We start from the raw sequence: 20,454 nt of genomic DNA, 5'->3' as shown, positions 1-20,454 counted from the left end.
TCGGTGGGCTCGCACACTTTTATAGACAAAATAGATGGCGGCATGGAAATCACAGCACAAATATTAAATATGAACACAAGCAGAGGGATGTCGTCCCTCAAATGTACACATGCAAAAAAAAAAAAATGTAATTTCAGCCTTCACTGTTCCTATTTTGTAACTAGAAGGAATTGAAAATGATCATTTTAAGGACACGTGAAGAAGTTTCTTTCAGCTCTCCTCAGATGAATGTTCATATTTGGCACAGTTTTTACAGCGGACGCCCTTCCTGACACAACGTGGAGGCCCCAGCGGGATTCAAACTCACGACCCCTGGCTTACCAGACCAATGCTCTAACCACTGAGCCGCGGGGCCTGTATGAAGAACGTGTGACGCGTTACATTTCACACAAGTATTCACTCTCAAGTACCCACAGATACTGAGTACTACTACATCAATTACCATATTTAAATTTCGATTAATACAATGACAAAGAAAATGGTCTGTTTGCAATCTTTTTGATGGATGACTCACTGATGTCAAACTGCCAGTGCAGCGCCATCTACTGTTGAGGACTTATATATCAATTTTTGATGTATTTTATTTTATGCCTAAAGTCACGCGAGTGCCCAATAATAATTTTCGGAGGAAAAAAAGTATTTCCTGGGGGGAAAACACTGGCTTACAACATCTTTTTTATGGGAAAAAAAAAATTACATCGGCAGAAATATTTTTTTTCACACCTACTAAAAAACAATTGTAATTTTTCAACTACAAATTTATGTAGATTTGTATCTTTATAAATCACAATTTAACATTTGGTTCCAATTTAAATCTAAAAAAAAAAAAGTGAAATTCAATAAGTTAAAAAGTAGTTAATTTTTCAGTTAAATTAAAAACAATTACATTTAAATACACAAAATACAATAATACTTCAATTAAATATTGAAAAAAAGTATTACCGACATCAAAAGACGTGAAATAAATAACGTGATGATTGCTGGTGAGGGGCTCACCTGCACTCACTAGAAACGTTTTTGTTTTTCTTTTTAAACGGCAAAAAATCCAAACACAGCACAAGCGAAGCAAACACTGGCGGACGTCCGTGACGACGTCACTCTCGGATGCCCATGAGCAACCTCAGCAGGTGCGCCTCCATCACCTGTTGAACTGCACACACACACCAACACTTAGCATTAGCATTTAGCCACCCTGAAACATAGCACAACAATAAATAAAATTACTGTAATTTCCAGCCTACAAGCCGCGACTTTTTTTTTTTTTTTTTTGTGGCGATCCGGCTAATTTGTGCATTTTTTCTGATGGCTGCTGAAAAGGTAAGGGTGAGACCGGTGGAATATATGTGCCGAGGAAGTGACTTTTACCGATCTGGCCCTGTTAGCGCTGTGCTAGCATGTTAACTGCCGTGTCTCAGTGATTTTTACCGGTATGTTTTTTTTTTTTTTTAAACCGGCCCTGTTTGACGCGGTGCGCTCTGTAGGCCGGGACTTACGGTAGTCCTCCGCCACCAACGTAAGTATTCAGTAGCTGGGTCCAAAGCGCGTACGTACCGTTGCGATGCCCCATGGCCACGGCCATGTCCATGGCGTTGAAACCGGAGTCGGACTCCACGGTGGGATCGGCGCCGCTTTCTGCAAATTCACAATTCAAGGCCCGAAAAAGCTTCAATGCAAAGCTGCGAGACGAACCGGACCCTTTGTTTTGTTGGGACGGGTCGACGAGCTATTCATAGCGCGAGGCCGTCTTTTAATTGAAACGACGACATCGTTTCTGCGAGCGTTTGACGCTCGAGGACGGAGAAACGAGATCCGGCCGGCGTGCATGTGTGCGCGTGTGCTCACCTAAGAGGAGCTCCACGCAGCGGATGTGATTGCCGTGGACGGCGTACAGCAGGGGGGCTCCCCCGTTCTGAAAGCAACAACAACACCGACGTCAGGGACACTTTTAGTTCTTTTGTTCTGAGTTTGCCTGATCAGTTTTCATTTCTTTTTTTTTTTTTTTTTTACCCAAATTTGATTCCATTTACATTTTTCACGTGTTTTAATTCCATCTGAAAAAGTACATTTCATTTTTAATTACATTAATTAGTGAACAAAAAAACAATCTTTTGTAAGTAAAATAAAATAAAATACTACATTGAGAATGTTTCAGTGCAACTTCAAATGTAATTTATGTATGTCATTTTAAATTATATTAGTTTATAAAATGTAATAAGAACTTATTGAAATGTTTATTTAAAAAATAAAATATTGAATGTATTCATTTTATATTTTTAAATTGCAAGATGAAGTCATTTATAAAATTGCATTTTCTTTTACAATTTTAATGCAAGTAAACTTAATTTTATATTCTGTTGTCATGTTAAAAAATAATGTAAATACAAGCATGACTTAAAGTTATACTTGAATGAAATGAATTGATATTACAAAGAAACTACAAAGATTTTTTCATGATGAAATGAAGCTGTTAATCCTAAATATTCAAATGAGTTCAACGACAGTAAATTTACTACAATATTTGCATTTTCTTTGCAATTTTGATGCAAGTAAATTTAATTTTATATTCTGTTGTAGTGTAAAATTGAATGTAAATAAAAGTATAAATTAAAGTCATACTGGAATGAAATGAATTGATATTACAAGGAAAATACAACAATTTTTTGATGATCAAATGAAGCTGTTAATCCTAAATATTAAAATTAGTTGAATGACATTAAATTTACTACAATATTTGCATTTTCTTTGCAGTTTTAATGCAAGCCCACTTAATTACATATTCTGTTGTAATTTAAAATTTAACATAAATACAAGTATAAATTAAAGTCATACTTGAATAAAATAAATTTATATTACAGGGAAAATACAACAATTTTTTGATGATCAAATGAAGCTATTAATCCTAAATATTAAAAATCAGTTCAATGACAGTAAATTCATTACAATACTTTCATTTGTTGTATGTTATGTTATATTCTGTTGTAATTTATAATTTCATGTAAATACAAGCATAAATTAAAATCATATTTGAACAAAATTAATTGATATTACAAGGAAAATACAACAATTTTTTTGGAGGATTCAATAAAGCTGTTAGTCCTAAATATTAAAAATCAGTTCAATGATAGTAATTTAATACAAATGTAAAATATATATATATATATATATTAAAATATAAGAAAATTAATACATGAATTTTTTTTTTTTTTAAAGTGTTATGTTTTGACTGCGTGCGCGACCGACCCAGTCGTACTCGTTGACGTCGACGCCGCAGTCGATGAGCATCTTGACGATGTCCGTGTAGCCTTTGCTGCACGCCAGCGACAAGGCGCTCTCGCGTCCTTTGGCCAGCAGGTTGGGATCGGCGCCCTGCACAATATCATCGTCATATCCGTTATCGCGTCATCATTATTAAATCGGATCGATCCTACGAGATTTCTTTACGTTCTGGAGCAGAAACTCCACCACGGCAATCTGCCCGTGCGCCGCCGCCCACATGAGCGGAGTGAAGCCTTCCTCGTCCTGCACGTTTATCACCGTCTCTTTTTTTTTTTTGGGGGGGAGGAAGGAAATGCGTTATCAATAATATTTGGACGAGACCAAGCGCACGCCCACCTTGTTCTATCCTCCCGGCCAGGAAGACCATCTCCCCTTGCGCCGCCAGCTGATGGATGGATAAAGCTGTCGAGACAAAGTCCCAGAAGTTGAGGAAGCCCCCGTGTGGCAACCGCAAAGCGGAGGTGACGCGGCGGCGGCGGCGGCGGGTCGGCGTACAGTGCACGAGCAGCGGCGTGGACGAGACCTCGTTGCCGCGGTGCTTGTTGGTGAGCGTGGTGGACTGCTTGATGGGCGAGAAGTGCTTGGTGGTGGACGGCGTGTACACGTGACGCACCGGGATGCCCGCCGACGGAGACGTCTGGATGTTGCACTCCGCTGGAAACGCAGTAGAGTTTTTTTTTTTTTTTCATCAGTTCTGAGGACCGGGGTTCAAAACCCGGCCCCGCCTGTGCGGAGTTTGCATGTTCTCCCCCGCATCCATTGGGGACTCTAAATTGCTCGTAGGTGCGATTACGATTGGCTGGCAACCAGTTGAGGGTGTTACCCTGCCGCCTGCCAATCGACAGCTGGGATAGCCTCCGGCTCTACTGCGACCCTCGTGGGGATAAGCGGCCAAGAAAATAGATGGACGTCAAATTCTAGGTTTACAAATTGTTGAAATGAAGGAAATATTGTGCTCCGTAGTGAAGACCAATGACAATAAGAATGAAAAACCACATGATGTAAAGCGCGTGATAACGTGACTTTGTGACATCTTTGCAATAAATCATTTGCACAAAATGTTAACAAAATCACGAACATTGGTTGTGCATTTTCCAGGAATTTTTCCACGCAAACATGTTTAGAGTTTTCCGCGCTGCAATGCTTGTGCGTGAAATGACCTTTGAAGAGCACGGAGGCGACCTCCAGGTCGGAGTTGACCTGGTCTTGGATGTTCTTGCTGTCCTCCTCGTTGAGCGACTTGACGAAGCGGGAGCAAACGTTCATGTCGAAGCGTTTCGGCAGGATGAACTTGATGCCCATGGCCACGTTGGGGTTGGCCGCGTCGTCGCCGCCGCTCGCCGGCATCCCCTGCTCGGTTTTGATGGCGCCCAGGTGGGGCAAGACCCCGCCGCCGCCGAGGCCCTCCATGTCGTCGGACATGGAGCCCGGGGTCCCCGCGGACCCCGAGCCGGACACGATCTCCATTTGTCGGCCGCCGACTCCGTTGCCAAAACAGACGATAAGCACAACAAATAGCTATAACATATCGTCTCTAAATAAATAAGTACACTCAGATGTAAAATAACACTATGAAATATAAAACTGCAGTAAAAATCGCTTAAAAAAAATAAAATACGTCCGATCAGTTTCAAGACACATTACTTTGTTTATTGGACTTCTTCGTTTCCTGACAACGTTCACGCGTGCAAGAGCGCCTCCCTCTGAATGAGAGGGTGAACTACAGGCAGGAAAACTACACTTGCATGTACTGTACGTATTTTTTTTTTTTAAACGAGATTAGTTATTGCGTAAACATGTTTGAAAAATATTTGAAAACTTGCAGCTTTTTGATTTATTATAAAATGCACTGACATGAGTTCTCAAGGTACAGATATTTAATACAGTATATTACGAACATTATTTACATACAGCCTATAGCAGTTTTTAAAAATCTTTTGAGACGATGTATCACTTAAAAAAATTACTTAAAATGATTCAACTAAAAGTGGTTACAGTTGAATAAAAAAAAAAAAAAATCTACCTTTGTAAAAGCGGGGAAAACAAATTTCCAAAAGAACGAATGCAAATATGTCGTACTTAAAAGTTAAATACTTTACGACAAGACAAATATACAGTATTGCATTTAAATGTGACGTCGCTTTACACAGTTTGAATACTGTATTCATTTCGGTGATACGTTCACGTACCACTGGAGCGAGAGGTTTGGTGCATTTCGAAATTGAGTTCAAGTTTATTTATTTTTTAAATACAACACATTTGAATGTAATTGTGCGTTCAATACTATCTGGACAGCACTCAAAACCTCGTTTTGATTTTTTTTTAAAGACAGAAACCAGAAGTACATTAATAACATATTTTACACCCCACACATTGAGAAAAGGAAAAAAAATGTTAAAATTGTTAATTTATGTTTTTCATTTAATGGTTTGGCTCCTCGTGATCTATTTTGGTGTCTGTTTTAATGTTTTGTTTGTAAATCCAAGCTGTTGAATAAAGATTAGTGAGGTGGGAGTGTCAAGAGTTCCGGTGCGGGCGAATGTCGTCGGTTGTACCAAACCGCGGAAGATATTTTGGACTAAGAAGAATTAGGAGAAGTCTTCGGCGTCCAGCGCGATGAGACGCCGCGTCGTGGTGTCGGTGCCGCCGCTGCTGCTGCTGTTCTCGGCCAGCTCGGCGGCCATCGAGCCCATCAGCACCAGCATCGCGGTGGGAATGGCGGCCGCTTTGACGGGCTTTTTAGCCAGCTACCAGAATATTTTTTATTACTTCCACGAGTGCTGCCGGCCCGAGTGGATCGCTTTCAACAGAACAGGTATTTGTCAAGATTTCAATGGATAAAGAGCGTCTTTCCACGCGAATAGTTAACTTTGCAAACTGTAATTTAAAACAAACAAACCATGGATTAAATGAGCCTTGACCTAGCTTGTCGCGTTTTGGTGACGTAAGCGGAAGTAGCCCGCTCAAACCCGAAAAGCAACCTTCCTCGCTTTCTTAGTTTTGTTTTACGTTATGCTCGTTTTTGGGCCGAACCAAACGTTGAAATTCGGCGTCCGACTATGAAAGCCGCCCGCGCGTCTTGGTGGCTGCTCGCTTTCTCCGCCGTCGCCGCGCACGTCGCCGCTTTTGACCCCGTCACGACGTCAGTGGTGATCGGCGTCGGCGGCTTGTTGAGCCGGGCCATCTACAACTATTTACACGAAAGCTGCGACCCCAAGTGGGTCGCCTTCAACGCCACGGGTGAGACACGCCTTTGCTATGATTACATTACATTTTGCAGTCAACATCAGGATGCGCAGGTGCCGTCCCGCTGAGACAAACATTTGCGCTACAAAAGGCACGCGTGACATGCACCATGAACCCCAAAACATACAACTCATTAAAAAAATACAGAAGCATACAGAAAACGTAGTGGGAAAATTCATGCAAAAGACAAGATACAGGAAAACGCTAACACACCCAAAATCACAGCATTAAAATTAATGCGACCAAACAGGCACAATAACGCAGTATTGCACTACAACACCCACGCACAAAACAAATCCGTTCATTTTCTTCATCAAATTGTCGCTATGTCGGCAGGTCTGGAGGCCGACCTCGGCAACAAGCTGTTCGGGCAGCACTTGGCGTCGCACATCATCGCCAAGGCGGTGAGCGGATTCGTGAACAACCCCAACCCCAAGAAGCCGCTGGTGCTGTCCTTCCACGGCTGGACCGGCACGGGCAAGAACTTCGCCAGCGCGCTCATCGCGGAGAACATTTACAAGGAGGGCACGGACAGCAATTTTGTGCACGTCTTCACGTCCGAGCTTCACTTCCCGCACGCCCGAGAGATGGACACCTACAAGGTAGGACCGAGGCCGCGGCTGCAACGTCAGGAACTCGGAAACCATTTGGGAGAGCGCAATCGCCATTGAGCAACACATAACCGTTTATTAATTACACAAGTATATGCACTCAATGAATAGGTGATTTTAAATAGACTCGTTGCTCCACCTTGTGATCGTTTTATTGAAATTCTGTGATCGGCCCCAGAAATCCCGATTGCGTCAACCCTAATTGTTGCATTTTATAATTAGGATTTTGCATCATATAGGTGTAGTATTGCATTATTACATTTTAGCATTGTGTAATTGTCGCATGGAAAAAAATATGGTTTTGCATGAAATTTAGCATTTCCTGTTTTCCTTTTCTATTTTTTTTTTTTTTGCAAGTCCTGTGAAGTTGTGGGAAAGGGAAAAGTTTCGTCATCGTTGCGTGGATGTTCATATTTATTCCTTTGCTTTAAATTACTCTCAATTGTCAACTACCGTAATTTCCGGCCTCCAGAGCGCACCTGATTATAAGCCTCACCCAGTACATTTGGAAAGGAAATACCATTTGGTACATACATGAGCCGCACCTGTGCAAAAGCCGCGAGTGCCCAGATTGAAACAAGATATTTACAAAGACGGAAGGTACACAGAAAGAGTTTAACGCTAGTCCTGCGCTAACGTCGCCGGTTAAAAAAAAAACAAACAACATACCGGTAAAAATCATGAAGACACGGCAGTAACATGTTAGCACAGCGCTAATAGGGACGGCCCGGTAAAAGTCACTTCCTCGGCACATATATTCCACCGGTCTCACCCTTCCCTTTTCCGATTTACGGCTGTTAGAAAAAAAAAATGCACAAATTAGTCGCATCGCCACATAAACCGCAGGGTTAAAAGCCTGTGCAAAAAGTTGCGGCGTATAGGCCGGAAATTACGGTAATTGCCTTGAAAAATGTCAACGTTGGAAAACATATATACAATACCTGTTGAGATGAGCAAAAATCTGCTAGTAATGCGCCAATATAAAAAGTGTATAATTGTCCTTTGAGGGAAGCTCCTGAAGTCACTTCGACAGTTTTTGGGCACGCCGACGCCACAAAACGTGTCGAATTCCCATCAGAGACGTCCGATATCCATTTTTCTGAGGCCGTTGTCGTCGCCGCCGCCGCAGACTCAATTGCAGCAGTGGATCAAAGGCAACGTGAGCAGCTGCGCTCAGTCCATGTTCATCTTCGACGAGATGGACAAGATGCACCCGGGCCTCATCGACAGCATCAAGCCGTACCTGGACTACTACGACAAGGTGGACGGCGTCTCCTACCGAAAAGCCATCTTCATCTTTCTCAGGTGGGGGCCCCTCCCTCAAAAGTTGCAAAACGGAAAGGAATTATGTTTCAAAATTGTCGTCGTACCGGAGGGGAAGAAAGAAGTAAAAAGTGGTCATTTTGCACATGAAATGTAAACCATAGGGGAGGTATTAAAAAAAAGTCTCACATTTACATGAAAAAAATGTAACGACAAATACTATAACAATTACATTATATTTGCCATACATATATATATTATATTAATATTGTTAATATATTATATTGGTATATATTACAGGATATGGCACATTGTTTTTACGTGAAATCCCAACTTCTCAATTTTATTACTCTAATATATTATTCTACGGCACGTATTGTTTTTCCTTGAAATCCCAATGTCTCAATTTTATTAATATATTATATTGATATATATTACATTATATGGCACATATGTTTTTCCTTGAAATCCAACTTTGGGACATATGTCCCATATAATATCAACAAATTAATAAAATTGAGAAGTTGGGATTTCAAGGAAAAAGACCGCAAATGTGACTTACATTAAGAAGAATATAATCTACTAAAACATTGCATTATATAAAAGTTACTAAAAATTGAAGATTGTGGAAAATGTTCCTTGAAATAAGATCATGAGAACCTTGTGTAACATTCCTTTTGTGTACATTTTTGTGCTGGTCAAATTGAGTCAAGCGGGATTTAATTTTTAATTCCCAAATGCTGAGCGTTTTTCGTGTCTCGCCCGTTTGTCGCCACAGCAACGCCGGCGGCGAGAGCATCGTGCAGACGGCCTTGGATTTCTGGAACGCGGGCAGAAGCCGAGAGGAGATCGAGCTCAAGGACGTGGAGACGTCGCTCGCGCTGTCCGTCTTCAACAACAGGGGAAGTGAGTTGACCAAAAAAAAAAAAACTTCATACAAAAAATAATAGTAACAACTACGTTTCTGTACGGCAGGCGGCCTGTGGCACACGAGCCTGATTGACAAGAACCTGGTGGACTTCTTCGTGCCCTTCCTGCCCCTGGAGTACAAGCACGTGGTCCAGTGCGCCATGGCCGCCATGAGCGCTCAAGGCCTGGAGCCCGACGCCGGCGTGGCCGACAAGGTGGCGCGAGACCTGATTTACTTCCCCAAATCCGAACGGGTCTTCTCCGTCAAGGGCTGCAAGACCATCGACAGCAAGTGGGAGTACTACACATAGCGGCGGGACGGACGCTATTCATTTTTTTTTAAACATAAATGCGACTAACGGGGAAAACTGGAAGTCTTCCACACTGACGTGAACTAAGGATTTTTTTTTTTTTTTTGTCATTGGATCGTGAACTTTTTTCCCCACCACTATCATCTGATTTTTTTTTAACTTTTCTTTTAGCAACACATGCCTTAATTTGTCATTCTTTGCATTTTTTCCAATTAAATGTTTCAATTAAAAAAAAAAAAAAAAAATCATGACACACCATACAAATGTAGACTGACATGAATTATGTGCCTACTGGCAACTAGTGGACGAGCACTTCATTGTTTTGCCCGTCACAGGATTGGAACTTGGAACCTCGGGACCATCGGGCAAACATGCCAACCGCTAGAGGGCGGTACTTGCTGGGACACTTAATTGTTGCTCGAGATGTTTCTTTTTTTGTACGGTGGTGCTGCTGTTTTGGTTAGCCACAGAGTTCAAACGGCTTTCTCTGATAGTTGTCGCTTGTTAGTTTTGAAATGATATCATAACCGTCGTACCATATAAACCACGAGATGTTCCTCTTAAATTGTACTCACGTGTCTTTTCCACAACTTTATTGGTATCAAATGTTGACAGAGGAGTAGTCACACGGTGGCCTCATCTCGTTCTCCCGCATCAGCAAAAAAAGGGTTTTTCCAAGTCCTCACGTGCAGCTCATCCTCACCAGGCAGTCTTTTTTGCTTTTTTTTTTTTTTTTTTTTAATGAAGAAAGTCTTAAACCAGCAGGACTGCATTAATGCAGCCGTCGTTCTCGGGGTTGTTGGTCACCTGTGCGTATTTACCTGAGAGGAGGGAAACGTTTCAATCAGAGAACGATCGGACTTGATCCGGAGCCGAGAACGTTCGGGTTTTGTGGTTCAAATTTGGTAGCAACGACGCCAAAATGTCAGACGTTTTTACCAAATTTCATATTTGTAAGTGGAAAAAAAGGCCCTGGTACAGAAACGGGCCTACAATGTGAGAAAGCGATTCGATTGCGGTCGGGCCTCACCCCACACCACTTTCCCCCCCTGCGTGACCAGGCCCAGCTCGCTGACGTTGACCTCCACCACGGTGCCCTTGGTGATGACCCCCAGCGAGGTGTAGAGCGGCGACGACGGGTTCTTTTTCACGCCCAGGATGGGGAGGCAGAAGGTGGCCTTCAGCTCCGGGTGCGTCACGTGCGCCTTCTTGAAGCGCAGGCCCTGGGTGTGCACGTTTTGGAGGTGAAGGCGCGGCATCGGTTCAAAGGTCAAGGGTCAATTTTGCTACAGTGTCCCGGCACCCCGACAAGTGCCAGGAAGTCACAGTCGTACTAAGAGTAAATGTTTACCTCACCTACTTTCATTTGAACCAATTACTTATTGGCCAATCTATTTTTTTTTTTTTTTTTTTACTTTTGGGGGGGGGGTGTGAGTCAGGTCCTCACCATTGGTCTGATGAAGCGCTCGTATTTGGGGGGTTTCCGTGTGAAGCCGTCGCCCACGAAGCAAACTTTGGTCACCAGCCTCTTCCAGGCCTTCTTCTGCCGCTTGCCGGTCCGGATGACTTTCAGGACCTCCGTCTCGCCCTGGGCCCGCACCTTGGGCAGCGGCACCTCCCATTTGCCCTGAACGGATGAGTCGCGGGTGGGAGGGGGGTCAAAAGTGAAGAAACCGCGGCGCCGCGGCGACCGTCGCGGGACCCACCGCCTTCTCTTTGCGCTTCTGCTTGATCATGTTGGAGAGAACTTTGGCCTGGGTCTGACCCTCGCGGTCCAGCAGGTAGGCGGGCACGGCGCCCTTGGGGGTCTTCTCGTCGTCCTTCTGCCTGGTCTTCCTCTGCTCGTGCATTTTGATGCTGTGCACACATTTTACGTGGATTACTGCTACTGCATGTGGACATGACATTTAAACCGAATTCCCGGCCTACACAGCGCATCTGGTTACAAGCCTCAGCGAGTACATTTGCTAACGCTAGCGCCGCGCCAACCTTAGCACCACGCTAAAGCTAGCACCAACGCGTACCCCGCAGCAGCGTAAAAGCCACAAGTGCCCACATTGAAACGAGGTATTTACAAAGAGACTGTACACAGAAAGTTTAACGTTGGCCCGGCGCTAATACGCTAGTGCCGCACTCACGCTAGCGCCAATACTAGTGCCGTGCGAGTGCTAACGCTAGCACTAACGCATACGCCGCAGCTGTGTAAAAGCCGCGAGATATTTACAAAGACGGTACACAAAAATGTTTAACACTAGCGCGGTGCTAATATGTTAGCGCTAACGCCCCACTAACGCTAGCACTAATGCATATGCTGCAGCTGTGTAAAAGCTGCAAGTGCCCACATGGAAACCCACGTTGAGCTTTACCACATTGAAACGAGATATTTACAAAGAAAAAGGGTACACAAAGAGAACGCTAGTGTGGCGCTCATACGCTAGCGCCAACGCTAACAGGGCCGGTTAAAATAAAACTTACCGGTAAACGTCACAGAGACACGCCAGTAACATAACAGCAACGCGCTAGCATAATGCTAACAGGGTCGGTAAAAGTCAATTCCTCGGCACATATGTTCCACAGATCTCATTCTTACCTTTTCCGCTCAAGTGCCCCTTTACGGCCGTTAGAAAAAAATGCACAAATTATCCGCATCACCGCAGAGTTAAAAAAAAAAAAAAAAGTGTCGGCCTGTAGTCTGGAAATTACAGTACACATATTCATTATTAATAATAGCTCTACCTATATCTTGGCACTTTTTCATTAAGAAAAACAATGATTGAATGGAACACTGTTGGTCAAATTATATTTTTTTTTAGGGGAAAAAAAGTAAAAGATAAAACAACAACTTACGTCTTCTTCATCTGGATCTTCTCGGCATGCCGTTGCATGTGGTAGAGTTTGGCCTTGAGGCCGATCATTTTGCGGGCCTTGTGCGAGCGGCGGTGGGCCTCGCGGCTCTCCCGCTTGCGCTTCCTCTCGTGGTGATCCAAGCGGTAGCCGTGCCGCTTGCGGTGCAGCTCGATGTGCTCGTTCTGGGGCTGCGCCGCATCGGGAGAGACAAACACACACACACACACAAAAAAAAAAAAAAAGTCAACGCGATTGCATGCCGGGATACATTTGACGCAAAATAGTTTCACACGTCGGAGGGAAATTAGTTTGTGAAGAAGAAGAAAAAAAAAAAAAAAAAAATCAAAAGATGATGAGGGAAAACCAGAATTTGAGAATTCCTAAAAAATATTTGAGCAAATAAGTCTCATCTTAAGAGAAAAAGAAGATGGAAAACCACTTATGAGAGCAAAATTGATTCATTGAAAAATAAATTAAGTAGTACATTAAAAAAAATATTATTTAGAGGCTCACACATTTAAGACAAAAGATATAGAGTTATTTTTTTAATTAAGTGATGTTTTTAAGAAAAAAAACTTCAAGGAAAAACTTTTGAATATTTGAGAATTTTTTTTAATTACATTTTTTTTATTTATATTGTGAGAAAAACATTTTCAAGAACACTGAATACCCTTCAAAAAACTAGAATAATAAGTAATGATAGTAGTAAGTACTATAAGTAATCTGTGTGGGGGAAAAAAACAAGTGTAGATTTAGTAAACTCGTATATTTAGTTAAGTGAAATACTGCAACTTAACAAGACACATCAATCCAATAATTTCATAAACAATCTTTACAGAGTCAAGGGAATTTTGATGAATAGCCACCACAAACATTTGCCTCTGTTAATCATCATTGCTTAAAAATCAAGACGGCAACTTGAATGCTGCTTGTACACGAATTTGGCACAGTCAACCCAATCATTAACAATACTTATTCGCATAAAAAAATCAGTTTTAATAAGCCTTAGACGCTCACATGAGCAGAAAAAAGTCCGACATGTTTCCCGACTGTCCACAACTCCAGTTTGAGACAGCCACATGGATGCTAGCAGCTAGCCTTAGCTTCGGGTGGCATCTACTCCATTAAACATTGAAATACGGCGTCTAACACATTTCTCTACTCACCATGTTGCGTTGCGGGTGTTACGATTCTCAGATGAACTTGTTGCTGATGGAAAAAAAATTGCTCAGACGTCAATAAATTGACGTCTTTTTTCTGGAAGCTCGGCTTGTTTAGATGTCGATTCGCACGAGCAGAGTCGTAGAGGAAATGCGTCACATTAACTTCCGGTTTTGTCCGGCTGCTCAACATGAGCGACGAAAGAACACGTTAAAATACACGGTTAACATTGGTATTAACAAATAAAAAAATATTATTTATGATTTAGGAAGTTTGAAATACATATAAATTATTTATTACGTGAAAATAAATACGTTCTATGGATTCAATGTTTATTGCGGAAACAAGTTGAGGTTTTCTGTTTTGAGACGGATGTATTTCGGAGCAGTACCCAGTAGAAATGTGACATTCGGTAATCTGCAACGGTGTCTTCTACGTAAACGTTTTTTAATTTTTCGCACATAATACATAGTTAAAATATTTTTTTCTCTTCAATGGAAAGGTCATATCAGTCCACGTTCAAACAAGCCTTCTTGTGAAGAATGACTTGGCGGTCAAACGGATAATATTATGCGGGCGTCACTGAGCATTGAAAGGATGATTTGGGTAAAAATGACGAATCGTGCTGTAAATTCTAAATACGCGTGCAAGTGTCGCGAGAAGTTCCCTTCCCTTCCCTTTGCAGGAAAAGTGTTTCTTGGCATTGCGGTGCCGCAGATGGAACGCGAGCAGGTTTCTAAAGAGGAACTCCAGCTTTCTTCCTGGTGGTAAGTCATTTTATAGTCCAGCCATGTATTATTAGAATACACTTAAAACAGGAAAAACAGACACTGGCTGTTTATACATATGAATACATGACCTCATATAATCATATAATTGACGACGCATTTACAGATGATGTGAAATCTCTGCGGTCTGTGGTCAGCCCGGATGTGTGCAAGTAAGTGGCTGAACACTTTTACTTTACTGTAGTCGCCATCACTACAAACGCAGATAATGTAGTTTTGATTTATTTTTGTCATCTCACGCGGCGGTCGGCTGATATATGACAATAAGAAATGTTTTCGACTTCTTCCCAGGCTGATTGGCCGGATTGGAGCGGTTGACTTATTTATACACTTGCGTAGCGACTGAAAATGAGGGATGAGGAGTTTTTGTTTCTGAAGGACGCACATTCATATTTGTACAGTTAGTGCAAAATGCGACGTGTACTGTGCATGAAATGTTGACCATAGTTTGTTTTTGTCCTACTTTTATGATTTTGGAAATGCGCCACAGGATCCGCAACATCGGCATCATGGCCCACATCGACGCGGGGAAGACGACGACCACGGAGAGGATGCTCTACTACGCCGGCTACATCAGAGCGTTCGGAGGCGAGTACGCGGATAGGCTAAAATAAACGTTTTTTTTTTTTTTTTTTTATTGTATTTTTTGGGGTGGCAAAATCCTCCCAGACGTGGACGACGGCGACACGGTGACAGACTTCATGGCTCAAGAGCGGGAGCGCGGGATCACCATCCAGTCGGCGGCGGTGACCTTTGACTGGAAAGGTCACAGGATCAACCTGATAGACACGCCGGGTACGTGGAAAATTATTCATTTTCAAATGGGACCCGCATTTTCCAATTGCCGTAAAACTCTTAACATACTTTTTTTGCATCAGGACAAAATAAAGAAAATGTGTTATAAGTAATTAGTAGTTATTAATAAGTAGTTTTGAAAGCATTGGTTACAAAGTCTACACACCTGTGTTTGAATGCTAGTTTATTTTTTCTGTAATTAAATAAAAATAATTTAAAAAAAACAATTGAAAATGAATCATTCGGAAACTTTTTTTCCAGCACTATTGCGGACTACATAATGTACATCTCCAACGGAAAAAAGGGTACATAAAAAAAAAAAGCAGTACTGTAGATGAGGATGCAGAAGTGTAGACACCCTCTTATTACTGAGTTATAGTTGTGTTCAGAATAAACCAGTCACATTCAAACTCTTGGTCAATAATTGTATATTAATAATATTTTGTCAATTACTGGGTTCCCCTCACCCCCATTTAACAATTTTTACCCCCCAATATGCATCCATAAATGTACCAGGTCACGTGGACTTCACTCTGGAGGTGGAACGGGCTCTGCGGGTTCTGGACGGGGCCGTCGCCGTCTTCGATGCGTCTGCCGGCGTGGAGGTCTTCCTACTTTACGAAAAGAAACACTTTTTTTTTTTAATAAAAATAAAAACTGTTTTAAATCCGCTTATTGTGGCTCCATCAGGCTCAGACTGTGACAGTGTGGCGGCAGGCGGCGAAGCATCACATCCCGTGCGTTTGCTTCCTGAACAAGATGGACAAGCCCGCGGCTGAGTAAGGGAATGATCTATTCAAACAATAAAAAACAAAAAAAAAAAAAAGCGTAATTTCCACCCTACAGAGCGCACCTGGTTATAAACCTCACTCTAGCGTGGCGATAATGCTAGCGCAGCGCTAGCAGGGACGGTTAAAAAAAAAAAAAAAAAATACCGGTAAAAATCACTGAGACACGGCAGTGACACAGCAGAAACACTCTAGCACAGAGCTAATGCTAGTTTACCGCAAAGAGGGCCGGTAAAAAAATAAAACAAAAATACCGGTAAAAGTCACTTCCTCGGTACATATATTCCACACCCACTCTTACCACTCGAGTGCCCCCTTGTGGCAGTTAGAAAAAATGCACAAATTAGCCACATCACCGCAAAAGCCGCAGGGTTGAAAGCGTGGGAAAAAAGTCGCAGTTTATAGGCCGGAAATTACAAACAAAAACATGTATATGAATGTTTTTTTCAGAAAGAAGAAAAAAAAAAAAGTTGATTTTTCTTTCAGCCTCACTTTTTCCTTGGAGAGCATCAGACAGAAGCTGAAAGCCAATCCGGTCCTCCTTCAGGTCGGTAACATTCATGTCAAAATGTTTGAATTAAAAATAAAAACTTTTTTTGTCGTCCCGCGCATCGGCGAATGCAGCTTGTTGAAGCTCGGATGTGGCAATTTAAGGAAATGAAATATTTTGCAGCTCCCCGTCGGCAGAGGCAGGAACTTCTCCGGCGTGGTCGACCTGTTGACCAATCAGAGGCTGACGTGGAAGCCGGCGGACGACGGGCGCACCTTTGAAACCGCGCCCCTCGGCGAGTCCCGGCGGGAGGACTCTTCACTGCTGCGGGAAGTCCGGCAGGCCAGAACGGCTTTAATTGAGCAGGTGATGGGAAAGTAGTCATTGGTGTCAAGGAAGTACCGTCATTTCCGGCCTACAAGCTGCGACTTTTTTCACACGCTTTCACCCCTGCGGTTTACGTGGTGACGCGGCTAATTTGTGCTTTTTTTTTTTTTTTGGTAACGGCCGCAAGGGGCCACTCGAGCGGAAAAGGTAAGAATGAGAACGGTGGAATATACGTGGCGAGGAAATGATTTTTATTGGCCCTGTTAGCGCTGTGCTAGCGTGTTGTTGGTATGTTACTGGCGTGTCTCAGTGATATTTACCGCTAACTTTTATTTTTAACCGGCCCTGTTTTCGTTAGCGCGGTGCTAGCGTTAGCTCGGCGCTAGCATTAACCTCTTTCTGTGTACCGTCTTTCTTTGTCGATATTTCTTTTACAAATGTACCCAGTGAGGCTCTCGTAGGCCGGGAATTACGGCATGTTGGGTGATAGTTTAGCCTGGTTTGCTAGCACGAGATACAGTCTTCAACATGTCGGGTTTTTTTGTGTGTAATTTTTTTTTTTTTTGGGGGGGGGAAATTAATCTCACTGCCACTTCCAGGTTGCCGATCTGGACGACGAGTTTGCCGAAGTGCTGCTGACCGACTTCAGCGACAACTTTGACGCCGTTCCTCACGTTAAAGTGAGTTGTGCGGCCATCATGCGATTTATCATTTTCCATCTGCGTAGCATCAACTACCGCAGACAAATTCCACGTGTGTTGTTATACGCTTTGCCAATAAAGCCGTTTCTGATTGACCAAAGTAAAACGCGCTTCAGGGACTCGACTCTCCAAACGCCTAAACCAGGTTTTTGTCTGCAGCTCCGAGAGGCGGTGCGGCGGCTCACCCTGGCCCGTAAAGGCGTCCCGGTGCTCTGCGGAAGCTCTTTACGCAACAAAGGAGTTCAACCGCTCCTGGACGCCATCACCGCATTCCTGCCGGCCCCCGACGAAAGGCCCCACGACCTGGTGTGAGTGAAATGGATTTGTGGAAAAAATATGAAATGTACCACATGTAGAGACGCGTGCGTTACTCCCAATTCTGGGCTGCGCACAGGCGCTGGTACAAGGACGACTTGTGCGCTCTGGCCTTCAAGGTTCTCCACGACAAGCAGCGCGGCCCGCTGGTCTTCCTCCGGATCTACTCGGGAACGCTGAGAGCGCAGACGGCGGTGCACAACATCAACAGGAATGGCACGTACGTCCCAACAAACGCTGCCGTTAAAATACTCACACATTGAAAACAGCAAAAAAAAAAAAAAAAAAACACAACAATTGCAAATACCAGAAAAATCAAAGTGCAGTACCAAAGTATTTGGTTACTTTCCTTTCAGCGAAAGGATGAGCAGACTGCTGGTGCCTTTTGCCGACCAACACGTGGAAGTCCCCTCGATGACGGCAGGAAACATCGCCCTGACGGTCGGACTCAAGCAGGTGAACTTCACGTCGCCCCCGTCACGTCCTTCCGTCACCGTAGCGCACACGAAGGCATTCTCCTCCCTCAAAGACGGTAACCGGAGACACCGTCGTCTCTTCTAAAGCGTCGGCCGCCGCCGCCGCGGCCCGCCGGGCGCAGGCCGACGGCCGGTCCGGCGTGGTCCTCTCCGGGGTGGAGGTCCCCGATCCAGTCTTCTTCTGCACCATCGAGCCCCCCACCATGGCCAAACAGGCCGGTGAGTTTGCCGGTTGAGGGTTTTCGTGCCGTTACTCGCTATTTCCTGTAATGTGTCCCCCCCCCCCCTCCAGATCTTGAGAATGCACTCAACAATCTCCAAAGAGAAGACCCGAGTCTGAAAGTCCAGATCGACCCGGATTCTGGACAGGTATCAGCCGCTACTCCATTGCCTCCATCAAGTCAAGCTTAACTTTTTACTCGCATGAAACACATTTTGGGACTTCTGCGGTACCTTCCGAGGTGGCAATGCGGGAAAGCCAAGACCCGGGTCTAAGATTTAATACCTTAAGTTGATCCATAAATGTTCCGTCTTCCCACAAAGTATCAGAGGTGGGAAGTAGGCCGTGTGAGAATCCCGGCCCTCCAAGTTGTTGCCGTCTTGTGCTCCAGTCTGGATTCCAGAGACTCGGACTCACCCTGACGCTGTGTGAAAAGCGCCTTGCCAACAGAACCTTCCGCTGTGCCACCCTCAGACTGTTCTGTGCGGCATGGGAGAGCTGCACATCGAGATCATCCACGATCGAATCCGGAGGGAGTACGGCATCGAGACCCACCTGGGCCCGCTGCAGGTCGCGTACCGGGAGACCATCCTCCACCGGGCCTCCGCTGGCGGTACTGTCGCGACTGAGCGCCTCTGAAATTCAGACCCGGTTGCTGTTCGGTCACGGCCTCTGTGTTGCTCGTGACGCAGACACACTGGACCGCACGGTCGGCGAGAGGCGGCACGTGGTGACGGTGGAGCTGGCCGTCGGACCCGCCGACGACCACGCCGACGGGTTCCGCCGGGTCACGTTTGCGGAGGAAGCCGCCGGGACCTTGTCGGACGATATGAGGCAGGCGGTGGAGAACGGCGTGCACAGTTCTTACCTACAAGGTGGGCACTTACACACACTTGACACATGGACAGACGCTAGGAAAGGGTTTCCCGGACCAGTACCGATGCCATCTAGCCTCAGATAGTACCACCGATGTCGGGAAATTCCATTCTGTACCCGACGTGCGTGGACCGCCAGTGTGGAACAGAATTAGTATTCTGTCTCGACTTGTCCAGGCCCACTGCTGGGCTCCCCTCTACAGGGCGTGTCCACGCTGGTCCAACGGGTCAACATAGAATCGGGAACGTCTCCGGCCATGGTGTCCGCCTGCGCGTCTCGTTGCGCGCTGAAGGTTTGGGAATCGCCGCGCCGCTCGTCAGAGGGAGTCTTTTGCCGACGCAAATCTACGACTGCGCGCAGGCGCTGAGGCTGGCCGGGGGGCAGGTTCTGGAGCCCGTCATGTCCATGGAGGTGACGGTGGAGGAGCAACATCTGGGCGCCGTGCTGGGCGACCTGGCGCAGAGGCGAGGGACGGTCCGGGACATCCACAGTCGCCAGGACGACAAGGTGCTGCTGGCTAGCGTGCCCCTGGCGGAGACCAGGGTGAGTTCCGAGATCCGCGTTTCTCAAGTCAACTGGTACCTCATGGCCGGGAAGAGCAATCGTCTTTGTTGTCGCGGTCCGCTATTCGCAAATTCAGTTCAATTCAGCGGACTCTATCCTCAGCTCTCTCAAGGGTTTTGGGTTTGTGCTCTTTCGAAAGGGCTATTCCACAGTCCTGCGGACTCTGACCTCGGGGAAGGCCACCTTCTCCTTGGAGCTGGACACGTACGAGGCCATGAACGCGCAGGACCAGAACGCGCTGCTGAAGCGAATGGCGGGCTTGCTGTGACTCGGACCCGGGTTGCGGCGACGAGAACCTTCTCTGACTTTGGACTTGAGGAAGGGTTTCCGTGAGGGAAAAGCGAGCGCAGCCGCAGAAAGTCAACAAAAGAAATGGCCGGATTTGAACCCACTACCTCCAAACTGTGAGGCACACGCGCTAAGCACTCACTTGAAATGCGTTTAATGATCGTAAAAAAAAGAAAGAAAAATAAAAGACCAGTGTGTATAT

At 44.7% G+C, this 20,454-nt stretch overlaps 4 protein-coding genes across 6 annotated transcripts; 2 read left to right on the top strand and 2 right to left on the bottom strand.

The window, feature by feature from the left end:
* Positions 1–15: 15 nt before the first annotated feature.
* Positions 16–4,944, bottom strand: ankra2 (ankyrin repeat, family A (RFXANK-like), 2). Of its 2 annotated transcripts, none has more exons than XM_061801964.1 (8): positions 4,437–4,944; positions 3,772–3,930; positions 3,613–3,678; positions 3,442–3,539; positions 3,241–3,366; positions 1,843–1,909; positions 1,552–1,632; positions 16–1,150 (listed from the first exon to the last, which is right to left on the bottom strand). In XM_061801964.1, exons 1-8 carry the CDS (start codon positions 4,741–4,743, stop codon positions 1,095–1,097), a joined length of 960 nt encoding a protein of 319 aa, XP_061657948.1. In that variant the 5' UTR covers positions 4,744–4,944; the 3' UTR covers positions 16–1,094. The 2 variants fall into 2 exon arrangements, 1 of the variants encoding a protein (XP_061657948.1); XR_009792345.1 differs by having other exon boundaries at positions 1,093–1,150; positions 3,251–3,366.
* An 801-nt stretch (positions 4,945–5,745) lies between these two features.
* On the top strand, positions 5,746–10,354 carry tor1 (torsin family 1). 2 transcript variants are annotated; one of them, XM_061801962.1, is made up of 5 exons: positions 5,746–6,091; positions 6,859–7,124; positions 8,263–8,438; positions 9,175–9,302; positions 9,372–10,354. In XM_061801962.1, exons 1-5 carry the CDS (start codon positions 5,893–5,895, stop codon positions 9,614–9,616), a joined length of 1,014 nt encoding a protein of 337 aa, XP_061657946.1. In that variant the 5' UTR covers positions 5,746–5,892; the 3' UTR covers positions 9,617–10,354. The 2 variants fall into 2 exon arrangements, with proteins under 2 accessions (XP_061657946.1, XP_061657947.1); XM_061801963.1 differs by lacking the exon at positions 5,746–6,091 and adding an exon at positions 6,201–6,516.
* Positions 10,181–13,785, bottom strand: nsa2 (NSA2 ribosome biogenesis homolog (S. cerevisiae)). The gene is made up of 6 exons (XM_061801965.1): positions 13,630–13,785; positions 12,464–12,651; positions 11,323–11,473; positions 11,064–11,243; positions 10,647–10,839; positions 10,181–10,437 (listed from the first exon to the last, which is right to left on the bottom strand). The coding sequence occupies exons 1-6, from the start codon at positions 13,630–13,632 to the stop codon at positions 10,370–10,372; spliced, it is 783 nt and encodes a 260-aa protein (XP_061657949.1). The 5' UTR covers positions 13,633–13,785; the 3' UTR covers positions 10,181–10,369.
* A 136-nt stretch (positions 13,786–13,921) lies between these two features.
* Positions 13,922–20,453, top strand: gfm2 (GTP dependent ribosome recycling factor mitochondrial 2). The gene is made up of 21 exons (XM_061801954.1): positions 13,922–14,036; positions 14,127–14,230; positions 14,310–14,391; positions 14,519–14,564; positions 14,903–15,000; positions 15,082–15,207; positions 15,724–15,812; positions 15,898–15,986; positions 16,482–16,542; positions 16,669–16,851; positions 17,412–17,492; positions 17,673–17,821; positions 17,908–18,048; positions 18,185–18,284; positions 18,358–18,523; positions 18,597–18,673; positions 18,999–19,137; positions 19,217–19,399; positions 19,577–19,692; positions 19,761–19,943; positions 20,104–20,453. Exons 2-21 carry the CDS (start codon positions 14,195–14,197, stop codon positions 20,230–20,232), a joined length of 2,274 nt encoding a protein of 757 aa, XP_061657938.1. The 5' UTR covers positions 13,922–14,036; positions 14,127–14,194; the 3' UTR covers positions 20,233–20,453.
* Position 20,454: the final 1 nt, after the last annotated feature.

The sequence above is a fragment of the Syngnathoides biaculeatus genome, chromosome 17 (assembly GCF_019802595.1).
Source record: "Syngnathoides biaculeatus isolate LvHL_M chromosome 17, ASM1980259v1, whole genome shotgun sequence".
NCBI lineage: Eukaryota > Metazoa > Chordata > Actinopteri > Syngnathiformes > Syngnathidae > Syngnathoides > Syngnathoides biaculeatus.
This window is presented reverse-complemented; position numbering and strand designations above follow the sequence as displayed.

Coding starts and splice junctions, on each gene's coding strand:
- ankra2 (XM_061801964.1), bottom strand. CDS start 4,743: ATGGAGATCGTGTCCGGCTCGGGGTCCGCGGGGACCCCGGGCTCCATG. Junction 3,540..3,612: donor GGCCGGGAGGATAGAACAAG/GTGGGCGTGCGC, acceptor AAAAAAAAAAAG/AGACGGTGATAAACGTGCAG. Junction 1,151..1,551: donor GGCCATGGGGCATCGCAACG/GTACGTACGCGC, acceptor GTGTGTGTGCAG/TTCAACAGGTGATGGAGGCG.
- nsa2 (XM_061801965.1), bottom strand. Junction 11,244..11,322: donor AGAAGCGCAAAGAGAAGGCG/GTGGGTCCCGCG, acceptor TCATCCGTTCAG/GGCAAATGGGAGGTGCCGCT. Junction 10,438..10,646: donor GGGGGGGAAAGTGGTGTGGG/GTGAGGCCCGAC, acceptor CCCTCCTCTCAG/GTAAATACGCACAGGTGACC.
- tor1 (XM_061801962.1), top strand. CDS start 5,893: ATGAGACGCCGCGTCGTGGTGTCGGTGCCGCCGCTGCTGCTGCTGTTC. Junction 6,092..6,858: donor GATCGCTTTCAACAGAACAG/GTATTTGTCAAG, acceptor CTATGTCGGCAG/GTCTGGAGGCCGACCTCGGC. Junction 7,125..8,262: donor GAGAGATGGACACCTACAAG/GTAGGACCGAGG, acceptor CCGCCGCCGCAG/ACTCAATTGCAGCAGTGGAT.
- gfm2 (XM_061801954.1), top strand. CDS start 14,195: ATGCGGGCGTCACTGAGCATTGAAAGGATGATTTGG. Junction 18,285..18,357: donor TGACGGTCGGACTCAAGCAG/GTGAACTTCACG, acceptor CCTCCCTCAAAG/ACGGTAACCGGAGACACCGT. Junction 18,524..18,596: donor CACCATGGCCAAACAGGCCG/GTGAGTTTGCCG, acceptor CCCCCCCTCCAG/ATCTTGAGAATGCACTCAAC.